The following is a 13,226-nucleotide window of genomic DNA, read 5'->3' as shown; positions in this document are numbered from 1 at the left end:
AACAGACAAGTTGCTGTTTTGTTCTTCAGTCTGGTTGTGGAGGACGTTGCTTCACTGGCCCAAGTTGGCACCATCATTGCACTCTTCCTGGGCGAGGCAGATCAGTCACCGGCTTCTGGATGGCCGCTCACAGCGGCTGCTGGCCACTCATGTGGGCTGCTGGCTACACACGGTATCTCATGGCAATCCACTGCAGCAGGGGGTGCAGCCTACGCCATCACCGGCAGCACAGCTCCAAGTTGAGCTGTTGTTCAGCATCTTAGCTGTGGAGGGCAGTGTCACTAGCCCTCATATGTGGGATCCGAACCGGGGCTCTCTGGCATCCCAAGCCAGCTCTTAACCAATGCGCCACTCGGCCGGCCCTTGGAATTTTCTTTTGAAGACAGTTAGCTAGACCCTTGTATTAATGTCCCAGGCTAACTAACAAAGCTTATTTCTAGCCAGGAACACAGCTGCTGGCTTTCCCCAGTGCCGTGGACATTTATGAAGATGCTGCATCCAGGTGAAGAGTTGGGGGACCTGGAAGTGCCCGCACATTGTAGGTGCTCACTAAAAATTCTACTGAATGAATGAATAAATAAATCGATGAATGCAGCAACACTGGCTTGGCAAAAAGCATACAAGTGCCCAGCAGGAGGCCTCAAGGAATATCTGCTGAGTTGATAAATGAACCAGGGACTCAGTGAATGACTGGATGACTAGCCAGTAGTAGACTAAGAATCCAGAGCCCCATTCTGCCATTCATTCTGCTGTGGGGCTGAGAGCAAAGGACCTCCCCTCTCTGGGCCTCCTCTGCATAGGACCTCCTGCAGCTGGCTGGTTAGTGACCTGACCTGGGCTCCAGGTGCCTCGGTGGTCTGCTGTTTATCTCCCCCCCATCTCGAGCAGATGGCCCTCCTTGTTCCCCCCAAACACTGTTGAAAACCAACATTTTCTCTGATCTCCGGTCCAGCCTCTCCAGGATTTTGATCGTATACCTCCAACAGCAGCATGCATTTGAGCTTGTGTCTCCAAGATATTTAGTTCAAAATGTGGCACTGTTAGACCATAAAAATAGCATGTGCTGAATAATACGTGCATGCGCACGCACGCACAGAAATTAGAAATGATGAGGTTAAAAAAACACATGAAGCAGAGCTCTGATACCTTCTTCCTGCTCTCCAGTGTACCATTTCACATGCTCTGCTTTGCAAACCACAGTTCTGGTCAACCAGCTAATCTAATAATTGAATCCAGGCCAAGCCCCTCCCCTCCCTCCTCACACCGGAAATAGAATTATATTTGAAAAGAAAACTTGGGAAGGGAATCTAATTTCCAAAACAAAGAGAACTTGAAGGGACTTCAGTGTGGGCTCAGTAGGGAGAGGGGTGTTTGTGAGGAAGTTGGGCAGAGTTTAGGGAGGAGGGGGCTGTCAGGTGACCCCCAAAGTTTGCACGAATCATCATCACAATAGATGCTCTCATCACTGAGAGCCTGTGGGCCTGTTGTTGGTGAAGAGTAGCTCGGAGAGGTGATGAAGAGGAACTGACACAAGACCAGGCATCAGAGCCGTGCTAGAATCATCTCCGTGCAGGTAGCTGTCACTGTCCTTGTGTTACAGAGGAACCTGAGGTTTAGAAAGGTGAACTGACCACCCCCCTCACCACCCCCACACCAGGTTGCACGGCTAGTTTTGTCGGGTTTCACACCCAGATTCACAGCTCAGGAGCAGGGGCTGGGTATCATGCGTTTCTGGAACTGGCAGCCCCCCCTGCAGGACCCCATCAGGGTTCATGATGTGACCCAGTGAATGGGTTGAGCCTGGGACCAGGCTGTGTGCTTGTCCTCCCCTCCAGACAAAGCCCAGCGTACCTGGCTCTTGTTGAATTCTTTCACAGATGCACAAACTGCCTTTCTGGTGGCGCGTTCCAGATTCTGTAAACGTTTGGCCGTTTCATCAAATTGCAGCCGTGTCTTCACGTAGAAGTCCTCTGAAAGGAAGCAAAACACAATCAAACCTGGTGTGCCCACTCAGAGCTTCCTCCCAGGCATGTAGCGCGCCCTGAGGAATGTCCATTCGGGCATCTGCTTCTTATTGTGCTCTCATCCACAGAATGGGGATGCCTCTGAAGGCTGTTGGGAGACTCCGATGAGTTAATTCAAGTAAAGCTCTTAGATCACTGCCTGGCACTGAGTGTCAGCAATCACTACTGTGGGTTGGTAATGTCTGCTGTGGTCCTGGGAGGGGGAGCAATGGGCCCTTTACCATTCCTAATTTATCAGGAAGCTGTTACATCCTTACAGCAGGCAAGGGGAAATGGGGGCCCAGAAAAAGGGGAGCTCTGCCATGGGAACCAATGGGGCTCCCCAGAGGAAAGGGTGTCAGGTAATAGATACTCATGGAGTGGCAGTAGGACTTTTGCCAACAAGGAAGAGGAGGAGGATAAGGGGTCAAAAGCAAAGCATCCAAACAGAAAAACATAGATTTGGAGTCAGACAGAGCGGCTCCTACCCCAGCCCAGATACTTCCTAGCTCTGTTAACCTGAACTACTTATATATATACTTATATATATATACTCAAACTTTCTGAGCCTCCAGCCCTCACCTCAGGCAGGACAACCCTTCTTTGTGGGGTCATTATATTTTTTTAAAAAGTCATTAATCAGAAGGTTCTTCATAATGTTTGTGCCTGTGGGTCTCTTCGATATCTCCCCAAATAAAGACCAAATTCTTCAGTGGTGAATTTCTGGCCTCAGCTCACCTCCAGCTTCACCTCTCACCTTTCATTTGCTTGTCCATTCATTTAACATAGAGCTATCGAGAGCCTAGGTGGGCTGCAGACTCTGCTGGGAACATAGTATGTAGTGATGAGTAAGACAAAGGGCTTTCCTGCCTTCCTGGAACTTACTGTCTAGGAGATGAGATAGATAATAAACAAATGAACCCTGACATAGGCATATTACTACAAATTAATATAGAGGGAAAGGCTCCTAAGAGAGAACATGTTGGGAAGACCTGACTTTAGGTAGTTGGAGGGTGGGGAGTAAGAGAGAGTTCCTCTAGGAGGAAGTGACATTTTAGCTCAATCCTGAGGAACACAGGACGTTGGATGGAGAGCAGGTGCAAAGGTTCTGAAGTGGGAAGCATTTGTCAGGATCCAGAAGTGAAAGAAAACTGGAATGGCTGGGACACAGTGAATGGGGCAGTGGGGGTGTAAGGAGATATTGGAGGGTTGAGCAGTGACCCCAGCATACACCTTGTAGGCTATGGGCAGATTTTACATTTTATTCCATAGGTAATGGGAATCCATTAGGGGTTTTAAGCTGGGATGGAGGGAGTAGGGGTGGCATTGTTCAACTGGACACTGTTTTAAAAAAGCACTCTGACTGCTAAATTGAGAATGGACCAGAGAGGGGCAAGAAAGAAAGTGGAAGACAGTTAGAAAACCCTTGGTGTGATCCATCCAGGTAAAGAAGGTTGTGGCTTGCATCACAGTGGGGATGGGAGAAATGGACAGTCCAAAACATAAAGGAGGTAGAGGGACAGGAGTTGAGGACGTCCGGGAGACAAGAGCGGGTAGAGGAGGACCCCCCAGTTTCTGGCTTGACTAAGAGAAACAGGTGTTGATGAGTGAGGGCAGGAAGACAGAGGGAGGAACAGATCTGGGGAGAATGCAGGGTTACTTTCCATTACGTCAGGGGATATCTGGTGAGATGTCCAGGAGACAGTTGAAGGACCAAGTCCAAGGCTGAGACAAAGGCTCTCAACCAAGGGTGGAAAAGCGGAGCACCTGAGAGATACATGAGATTTTTAAAGGCCTGTGAGTGATTATTTCAGCACATATTTATCTATGTGCCAAGAGCTAAGGATAGAGCAGTGAATAAAATAGACAAAATCTCCTGCCTTCATGGATTTTAGGAGATGATACTGGGGAGAGGGATGACAAACACATAACCATATAGTATGTCGGTGATCAGTGCTATGGAGAAAAAGAAAGCAAGGAAAAAGACAAGGAGTGTGGGTGTGGGGGAGGGTACAGGGTTGCAATTTGTAATACGGGTCAGGGGAGGTCTCCCTGGTTAGATGACATTTTAGCAAAGACCTGAAAAAGGTGAGGCTGCAAGCCAGGCAGGTATCTGGGGATATCAGGCAGAACCAACCACAGGTGCAAAGGCCCTGAGGCAGAAGTGAGCCTGACACACTCAAGTTCTGGGAATAGAGAGGAAGCCAACGTGGCAAGGATGAGATGGATGAAGGGCAGCATAGTAGGAGATAAGGTCAAACTGAAGGCCTTGTTGGTCCTTGAGATAAATTTGGTTTTTACTGAGTGAAATGAGAAGCTATTGGAAGGTTCTGAGCAAAGGCTCTAGCTTAACATTAGCAGGGTCACTCCGGCTGCTGGGTTGAGAAGAGACTGCAAGGGAACAAGGGCAAAAGCAGGGAGACTGGTGACGGGCTACTGCAGTAATCCAGCTGAGAGATGTTGATAGCTTAGTCCAGAGCAGTAATGGCAGAGGTGGTGAAAGGTGGTTTAAAAGTGGACCGGATGTGGCATTTGAGAGAAAAGAAAGAGTCAAGATGACTTGAGTTTGAGGCCTGGGCATCTAGAAGAATGGGGTTCCCATTGACGAAGGTGGAAGATCGGGTTTAGGGATGATGAGAGTGTCTTGCTGGACTCACACCGACATAGGCTGGACCCATGTATTTCCCTACCATCCAGCAGACTGTAAGCACATTGGGACCGGTTCTGAGTTACTTGGGGCTCCAGCGCCCACTAGAACCCTAACAGAGCGCAAGCTCAGAAAGTGTTTCCTGCATGACTGACGTGTGACTGGAGATGGTTAAATCCTGGAACACAGGGTCTGATGTCTGTCTCCCCCTAGGGCCAAAGCAGCACATTAGTATTATAGGACTTAAAAAACAAAAACGGGAGTTGATGTGTTGAAGAAAGTATTGGAACCAATGTGTCTTTTTGTTTCATTACCTGCACATTTTTGGGCAGCCCAGGCATCCTTCCGTTCCCTTTGCTGTTGCAAAAACCATTCTCTGTTTTGTTCCTCCTGGAATTTCTTCCTTTCGTGGAAGTTTAAATCCTCTCCCATGAATCTCTGCATTCCCGACACTGTATTCCAAACATCTTTATCTGACTGCCAGGCTAGGTCTTTCTTAAGGGCTAGGGGGTCAGAAAGGTCAAATTCTCGGCGAGTTTCTGGCTTCTGACAGCTCTGTTGGAAGTCATTAATAGCTTTGCAGAGATTTTTCCTGTCTCTTCTTTCCCGACCTTCTAATATGCATGTGATTTTGTCATTTTGCCTCATTTCAGCAGCTAGAAGAGACATATCCATAAGCTTAAGATTCAGAGGGAAAAATAAACTTGAATCGACTTTAAAAAAGAATTTTTAGCGGTTCTAGAAGTCACACAACCCTCCAAAAAGGTAACAGAACCATTAAAGGATTAGAATCCTGAACATACAAACAGCACCTATAAATCAATTAAAAAAACAAAACAACCCAACCAAAAAATGGGCAAAGGATAGGAACAGGCAAATCACTATAAAGAAACCTAAATAATCAATAAACTTTTGAAAAGATGATCAACCTTACGAGATGGTTAGAAACATCCAATGAATTGGCAAAATATTTAAAATGCTAATAATAGCACGTATTCAGATGTGGGGAAACGAGATTTCTCATCCACTGCTTGTGGGAGTGTAACTTGGTACACTTGTAACTTTGGAAAGCAATTTGCCAATATCCCATAATACTGAAAACATGCATATCCTATAGCCCAACAATTCTACTCCTAGGTATCTCTCACTCATGTGCACAGGGACCTAAGGCATGGATAGTCTCTGCAGCGTTGTTTGTAATTATAAAAAAACTGGAAAAATATAAGTCTAATCTAATGGATAAAGAAATTGTGGTTAATTCATATAACAAAATATCATAAACCAATTAAAATGAATATTCTATATGTAGATCATGGATGAATTTTTTTAAAACCCACAACATTGAATTTTTTTAAAGTTGCAAAAGGATCCCATTCACTATGACAACATTTATGTAAAATTTTAAAACACACAAAAAACAAATTTAGATTGTCATAGATACATACATAAACAGTACAAGTACAAGAAAGAATGCATGGGAGTGACGCACACCTCTGAGGAGAGAGGAAGAGGAAAATGATGAAGTGGGGAATATACATATATTTATTCTCAAAAAGCATTCTTAAACTATGATACCCAAAAGCCAACTTGGCAAAATGCTAACATCTAATCTAGTGATTATGCATGTATCTGTCACATCGTGTTTGTTAGTTTGAATTATTTTTAAATTAAAAATAAAAAAGGTAAAACATTTAGAAAACATAGAACATTATAAAGAAGACAATAAACTTCACTCATAAGTTCATCACTCCAATATTACCACTGCTAACATTCTGGCGTATTTCCTTTCTGTCCTTTTCTAAGCTTATCTTTTATATATTTTTAAACTTAATTGATAACCCATTGTATATACAATTTTGTGTCTTGCTTTTTTCTATTTTTTTTAAACAGAAGAAAATAACAAAATTTAGTATGTACATACATATGGGGGTTCCGTAAGAAGATGGGGCCCCCTGCTTTTTTCTATTTAAAAAATCCTTATAGTGCTTAAAAAAAAAGCTGAAATATTGCACATCATGTAGGAAAATGAATTCTATTTGAAAATTTTATCTAAGAGCTTAAATACTATTATTTGAACCATATCTAGTTCTGAGTCAACTCAGGGTGTGAACTGGGAGTGTGTGTGTCATCTAGTATACATAACTGTCCCTGATAGAAAGTCTTGAAATTTTTGGCAGAGAATGTATGTTTAAGGGTTTTTGTATCCAGTTTTTTTTTTGAAACATACATTTATCCTCAAAATACATTTCTTACAACTCACATAGAATTCAATAGCTGCTTTTAAAAGAGGAAGAATTAGTGCATTCAGTTAATTGAGCAAAAGGAATTATGACATTTTAAAAGAAGGAAAAGTGAAAAGGACAAGTTTTTTTATACAGAGGGTACCAAAAAAATGTATACACATTTTAAGAAAGGAGAAAACTGTATTAAAATTGTAATACTCAATATATACCTATAACAAAAAATGAATACAAGTCATGTGTAAACATTTTTGGGCACCCCTGGTATGTGAAGATATGAGGACTGGCACACAGCCCTAATCCGCTAGATAGGCATTTAAGAAACGCCCACCAAAGGTCTCATGTCTGGCTTTTTCAGTTGCTTCTTTTATCTTCCGGTCATGAACCTGAACATCCCAGGCTTCTGTATCTCCCTGGAATGGAAAATAAGGGGAGAAGAGTTAGAGCCAGACAATTTTATTCCATTATTAACAATGCTACCTATCTTTTTATCCTTGCCCCACTGTCAACAAGTTGTCTTAGGTACACATCAGGTCTTTTCACACCTAAATGCCTTTGCTTATAGTTGTTTCTTCAGCCTGTCCTCAGAGCTTCCTTCCCCCTTATCTTAGTTAACAGATACTCATCAGAACACTGAATAGGCAACGCCTCCTCTGGGAAGCCCTCTCAGATTGCCTCTTTCAGCCCTAATCTGTGCTCTTCTCCCTCGCAGCACTAATCCCACCACGGAATTTTAAAGTCAGCCTCCTCACTGGGCCATAAACTCTGCAAGGTCAAGGGCTGCCTTAACTCCTCATCTCCTGGGCCCAGATCAGGCTTGCCACAAAACAGGAACTCCAGTGGCATTTGTCAAAAGAATGGAAGGAACCCCTGGCAATGCAGAAAACCTGGCTTGGCGAGAGAACCCTACTCTAGCTTCTCTTTGACCACTAACTCCAGGCAAACTCCCTCCCCACTTTAGGGCTCAGTGTGCCTGTCTGGCAAGTGAGGGAGAGCGTTGTTTGTTCTGTTAAAGTCTCTCTCATCCTCAGCCAAGTCAGTATATCTAACTAGTTTTCCCCGGAAAAACCTAGTACCGTTTGCAGCTGTGCTTGGATCAAAAGTTTCTTTCGAAGGGTTTCTCTCCTCTTCGCTCCAGCCGTCCGCCTCTCTCGCCCCCTACCGGCCGCTCCACATTCCCCCCTCTCCCCTTTCCCTGTGGGGCCCGAGGGTCTCACCCCGATGATCCTGTTCCTGGCGTTGAATATCCGTTTCTGCCTGCACAGCTCCGCATGTCTCCTCTTGGCCAAGCCACAGTACTGCCCCAGGTCCTTGGGCTGCACTACCTCCATGACTGGGAATCGCCAAGAAATTCTACGAGGTTTTAAAACATGCGAGATAAAGAGAAAAGGCAACAAAAATAAGACAAGCTGGAGCCCAAGCGAGGCTGGCTCCTTAGGACGGTGGGCCGGTGGGCTACGAGCCCGCTCCCCAGGCTTTCAGTCCGGGTCTTCTCCGACCGCGCGGAGTTTGCAGAGACCCGGTTTCCCGGGAGATGTAAACAACCCGGTTGCTAAGGAACGGCGCAGCGCTCGCCGTGTGCTCGCTCTCTTCTCGCGAGATTCCGCGAGGCCCTTCCCGCGCTTTTCCCGCCTTCGTGTGAAGACGCGCCTGAGGCGCAGAAGGCGCAGCCATGGGTCACCTGGAGGTCTTGGTCGTGGAGAACTTTAAGTCGTGGCGGGGCCACCAGGTCATTGGCCCGTTCAGAAGATTCACCTGTATCATCGGCCCCAACGGCTCGGGTAACTGGGACCCAGAACACCTCCGCCCGCCCCCGGCGGCCACACGGCCTGGGCTCGGGCACCTGCTGCCTGCGGGCCTCGGCCTCCTCCTGCCGGGCCCGCGCCGTCTGCCCCGGCCTGACCGTCGGACGACACCCCGGCCTGAACCTCGGGTCCCCGACACCGCGCCTTGCGCGGGGAGGGGTGGGCGCCCCTCACCCTCGCTCCCTCAGCCCCGGGTCCGCCCAGGGCCGCTGCTCGGCCGGTGTTCCGGCCGCCCGCCCGCCCAGTGGGGTTCCTCTGCCCCCGGCCCCAGTCCCGTCCCCCCGGCGCCGGCCCCGGCCCTTTCTCAGCCAGAGGTTACATGGGAGCGAGATCTGGAGGAAGGAGTCGGTTCCCAGGGGCCGGAACAACCTTTGGGGCCCAAGGAACCGTCTCTACACGATGCGCAGGAATATGGCGATAACGACGGTGTGGACTGAACTTTTACCAGATTCCTGGCACCGCCGTTTTCGTGTAACCCTCACAAATGGGTGTCACCCCACGTTGTAGTTGTGGAAACAGGTTGGGAGGGGCCGGACGACGTACAGGGTTTCCCGGTGGGTGGGTGGGTGGCAGAGCCTGGACTTCAGCCCCCCCCCCCCGCGCACAGTGACGGCAAACTCGGGGTGATGACCGAGCAGGTGGAGGGGGCCCGAAATGGCAGCGGGCTTAGGGTTTTCCTCGCTCTGGTCTTCCTTTCGGCTCTCGCGGCCCGGATTTCCTTCCTTCGTTCAGAAACCATATTTGAGCGGAAAGACACCTCTCACCCTCAGTCACTGTTGGATGGGTAAGAACAGGACAGTTAAAAATACGTGCTGCTTTCCCAGCACCCCACACCTGGGGCGTGATGATGGAGGAGCGAACGGTTGTGATGCTGTAACGAGAAAGCATGCCCGAGCTTAGGAGTGCTCACATTCTTTGAAGATTTCCTTGCCTCTTCTATGTAGTCGATTTCCTCACTCGCGCATTATTGTTATAAAAAAAACCAAAACAAACAACATGTTGAAAACATAAACCACTGTATACGCGTTGGCATTCTTGCCCTGACCTTCTCCGCTCCTTTATCCGGAGGCTGCTGGGCCCCCCAGCCGTTGATTTTCACCTGCTCACTGGTGGTTACCTGAAGGGTTTGCTCGGTCCTTCCCCTGTAATTCCACGAGCACCTGCCCTTGACCACTCAAGATCCTGTTAAAGTGGCGTTCGGAGATTTTTTTTTAAACTAGTGTCACGCTTAAGTTTCAAGATAATCTTATTACTGTTCTTCATTCAAAAATACGTACTGTGCTCTAGCAGCGTATCTTAAGGTTTACTGTGAAAATGCCTTCACGAATTATTCTTGCCCACCCCTACATCCACCTCCCCTGGAATCTCAACTCCCCTCCTGCGAATCCCTACTAACCACGTAAAGCCAGTAGGGGATTATTTCAGCGTTGCCTTCAATACCGTCTCTTCACAACAAAAATGTCTAGTCTACTTACTACTGAACTTGGCTAAGCCATTCACTTTTTTTTTTTTTTTGCTATATGAAGGCCAAAACTCGATATAACTCATCCATGACTAATTTTGACAGGCGACATTCCATTTATATTTATTTGAACACTCGTTAGTAGATCCTTTAAAAAAAATCTTGCGGAATTATGGAAACATTCAGGTGAATTTTGTATTGTTTCTACAGGTTAGACACGTGAGACATTCTTATCAGCAAGTGGTAGAAATCCTCCCCAAATCCAAATCCCCAGATGCCAGCAGGCTTTTCAAAGTATAACTGGCTCGGACCTGCTATATAACTTCTGCACCGCCACTCCTATCATAAATATCCTAACAACCTTAGTCTAGCCCTTGGAAAAATCCTGGATATAGTTAGCCATTAAAAAATATACATGTGATGGTTAATATTTATAAAATGGGGTTAACAAATTCAGAGAAGCTAAATGATGTGCCATGACGTAATACTTAAAAATGGGAGAGAGTTGGGGTTTAGATCCACATATTTAGGTCCTGAAATTTAGACAATACTCTACCATAGCTGCATGGAAGAAACCAGGGATCTATGTAAAGTTGTTCAGTCACATGCATTTTGAATATAGACAAGACAGTACTATTTAGACATGGGAATTTACTATATTCCATTTCCACTGGTGGCCTGGTTTCTTTTGCTCTGGGCAAGGTTTTTTATCATTAAGGATGAATAACTTCTCTCTCTCTCTCTCTTTTCCCCAGGAAAATCTAACGTAATGGATGCACTTAGTTTTGTAATGGGAGAGAAAACAGCTAATTTAAGAGTGAGAAATATTCAAGAACTTATTCATGGAGCACATATTGGAAAACCTGTTTCTTCTACTGCAAGTGTAAAAATTGTATATGTGGAGGAAAGTGGAAAAGAGAAAACATTTGCAAGAATTATCCGAGGTATATTTTTGTAGATGTTTGCTTGTGAGTCATTTGATTTTTCAAGAGTTAAGTCAGAGTACCTGTTCTACTAGCATAGTGAACTAGAGATTCTTTTATTTTCTCTCGGATAGCAATTCTCAGAAGCAAGTAATAGAACCTGTTTGATTCTCCACTGTCTTTAAGCAGACATGTTTGTTCAAATTCCTGTACTGTCAAATAGCATTTTTTTGCCTGGTTATTAGGTTAAAATGAAGGAGGGGGTCTACCTTAAAGGCAGAAGTTACAGAAGCCCTTCCTGAGGTTTTTTACGTGTGTTTATGTGATTTTCTTAGTGGTAAATTAATTATATGCATATTTTTGGTTTGCACAGAAAGTTTTTCCTGCCAGCAAAAAACAACTTGAGTGAAATATTTGAGTTTGTATTTTGTGATTTCTTCACGAAATCTTTGTTTCTTGAATAAACAAGATTGGACTTTGTTCATAAAAATATATGCATATATTTTTATATATTCCAGGAGTTTACAGAGCCTCTATAAAATAGGTGTTTCTTGATTTTATTTTTGCTGTTTTTGTTGTTGATGTTTTCATCTGGTCCACTAGAACATGGTTTTAATATTCTAATGAATAAATGCTGTTTTATTAACTTTCTCCAAATTCAATCACAGAAAATTTTAGAAATACTTAAGTACTTGTACCTTAATGTGTAATTTAAGTGTTTTACTACTTGATTACCTAGATATTTTCATTGGTTTTCTCATTTTCTTTGGGTTTTTACTCAAAAGTCTCCATCTCAAGTAAGACTTGTTTAGCCTACTTTATTCAATAAACCATCATAAATTTATTTTTTCCCATTGTTATTAGATATACTTGACAAAAACTGTATATATATATATATATATATATATATATATATATATGGTGTACAACTTAATGTTTTAATATATGTCTAATTGACACAATCAAGCTAATTAACATGTACCACCTCAGCTGGTTACCATTTTCTTTGTGTTACCCTCTTAGCAAATTTGAAGTATACAAGTATAATACAGCATTGTTAACTATAGTCACACTGCTGTACATTAGATCTCCAGAACTTATTTTGCATAACTGAAACTTACAGTTTTAGGTCTTACATTTAAGTCTTTAATCCATTTTGAGTTAAGTTTTGCATGTGGTATGAGATAAGAGACCAATTTCATTTTTTTGCATGCGGATATCCAGTTTTCCCAGCACTATTTATTGAAGAGACTGTCTTTTCCTCCATATGTGTCTTGGTTTCCTTATCGAAGATCAGTTGGCCTTAGATGTATCGATTTCTTTCTGGGCTCTCTGTTCCATTGATCTGTATGTCTGTTTTGATACCAGTACCATACTGTTTTGATTACTATAGCTTTGTAATATATTTTTAAATCAGGAAGTGTAATGCCTCCAGCTTTATTCTTGTGCTATATAACAAAATACCACAGGCTGGGTAGCTTATAAACAATAAATTTTTTTTCACAGTTCTGGAGGCTGGAAGTCCAAGATCAGGGTGTTAGCATGTTCAGATGAGGGCTCTCTTCCAGGCTGCAGACTTCTTATTGTACTCTCCCATGGTGAAAGCAACAAGGGAGCTCTGTGGAACCTCTCTTATAAGAGCACTTACACCATTCATGAGGGCTCCCACCATCATGACCTAATCACCTCCCAAAAGCCCCCCCCTACTAATAACCATCATCTTTGGGGGTTGGGATTTCAACATGAATTTAGGGGGGACACAGATAGTCCAACCAGAGCACCATCTTGTTTAAAACTGCAATGCCTGTTCCCAGTTACACAGAAACTTGCATACCCTCTTCCCAACTCTGTTTTGCTCCTTTGCACTTAACACTTTCTCACGTGACATTTACCGTATTTCCCCATGTATAAGACGCACCCTTTTTTGAAAAATTTGAGGTCTAAAAACTGGGTGTGTCTTATACAGTGGTTGTACGAGCACAAAAACAAGTGCGAAAAAAGCGGGAAGTACAAGTAAAAAAAAAATCTACAACCGCTGTATAAGACACACCCAGTTTTTAGACCCCAAATTTTTCCAAAAAGGGTGCGTCTTATACATGGGGGAATATGGTATTTTACTTACCATATCTCATTTTTGTTTGTCTTC

General features: G+C 44.4%; 2 protein-coding genes across 4 annotated transcripts in view; one reads left to right on the top strand and one right to left on the bottom strand.

The window, feature by feature from the left end:
* Window positions 1-8,443, bottom strand: part of RIBC2 (RIB43A domain with coiled-coils 2) — a 14,406-nt gene extending 5,963 nt beyond the window's left edge. Inside the window, exons 1-4 of one of the 2 annotated variants that reach the window (XM_019651671.1) lie at window positions 8,108-8,443; window positions 7,222-7,303; window positions 4,965-5,306; window positions 1,852-1,970 (exon numbers count right to left, since the gene is read on the bottom strand). In XM_019651671.1, coding sequence (XP_019507216.1) covers window positions 1,852-1,970; window positions 4,965-5,306; window positions 7,222-7,303; window positions 8,108-8,221 — 657 coding nt within the window. In that variant the 5' untranslated portion in view covers window positions 8,222-8,443. The remainder of the gene's footprint in view (window positions 1-1,851; window positions 1,971-4,964; window positions 5,307-7,221; window positions 7,304-8,107) is intronic. The other variant, XM_019651672.1, reaches the window with a different exon arrangement.
* A 67-nt stretch (window positions 8,444-8,510) lies between these two features.
* Window positions 8,511-13,226, top strand: part of SMC1B (structural maintenance of chromosomes 1B) — a 61,640-nt gene continuing 56,924 nt past the window's right edge. For both annotated transcript variants that reach the window (XM_019651716.1, XM_019651715.1), the window contains exons 1-2: window positions 8,511-8,671; window positions 10,913-11,101. In XM_019651716.1, coding sequence (XP_019507261.1) covers window positions 8,563-8,671; window positions 10,913-11,101 — 298 coding nt within the window. In that variant the 5' untranslated portion in view covers window positions 8,511-8,562. The remainder of the gene's footprint in view (window positions 8,672-10,912; window positions 11,102-13,226) is intronic.

The sequence above is a fragment of the Hipposideros armiger genome, unplaced genomic scaffold (genome assembly GCF_001890085.2).
Source record: "Hipposideros armiger isolate ML-2016 unplaced genomic scaffold, ASM189008v1 scaffold_164, whole genome shotgun sequence".
Classification (NCBI taxonomy): domain Eukaryota; kingdom Metazoa; phylum Chordata; class Mammalia; order Chiroptera; family Hipposideridae; genus Hipposideros; species Hipposideros armiger.
This window is presented reverse-complemented; position numbering and strand designations above follow the sequence as displayed.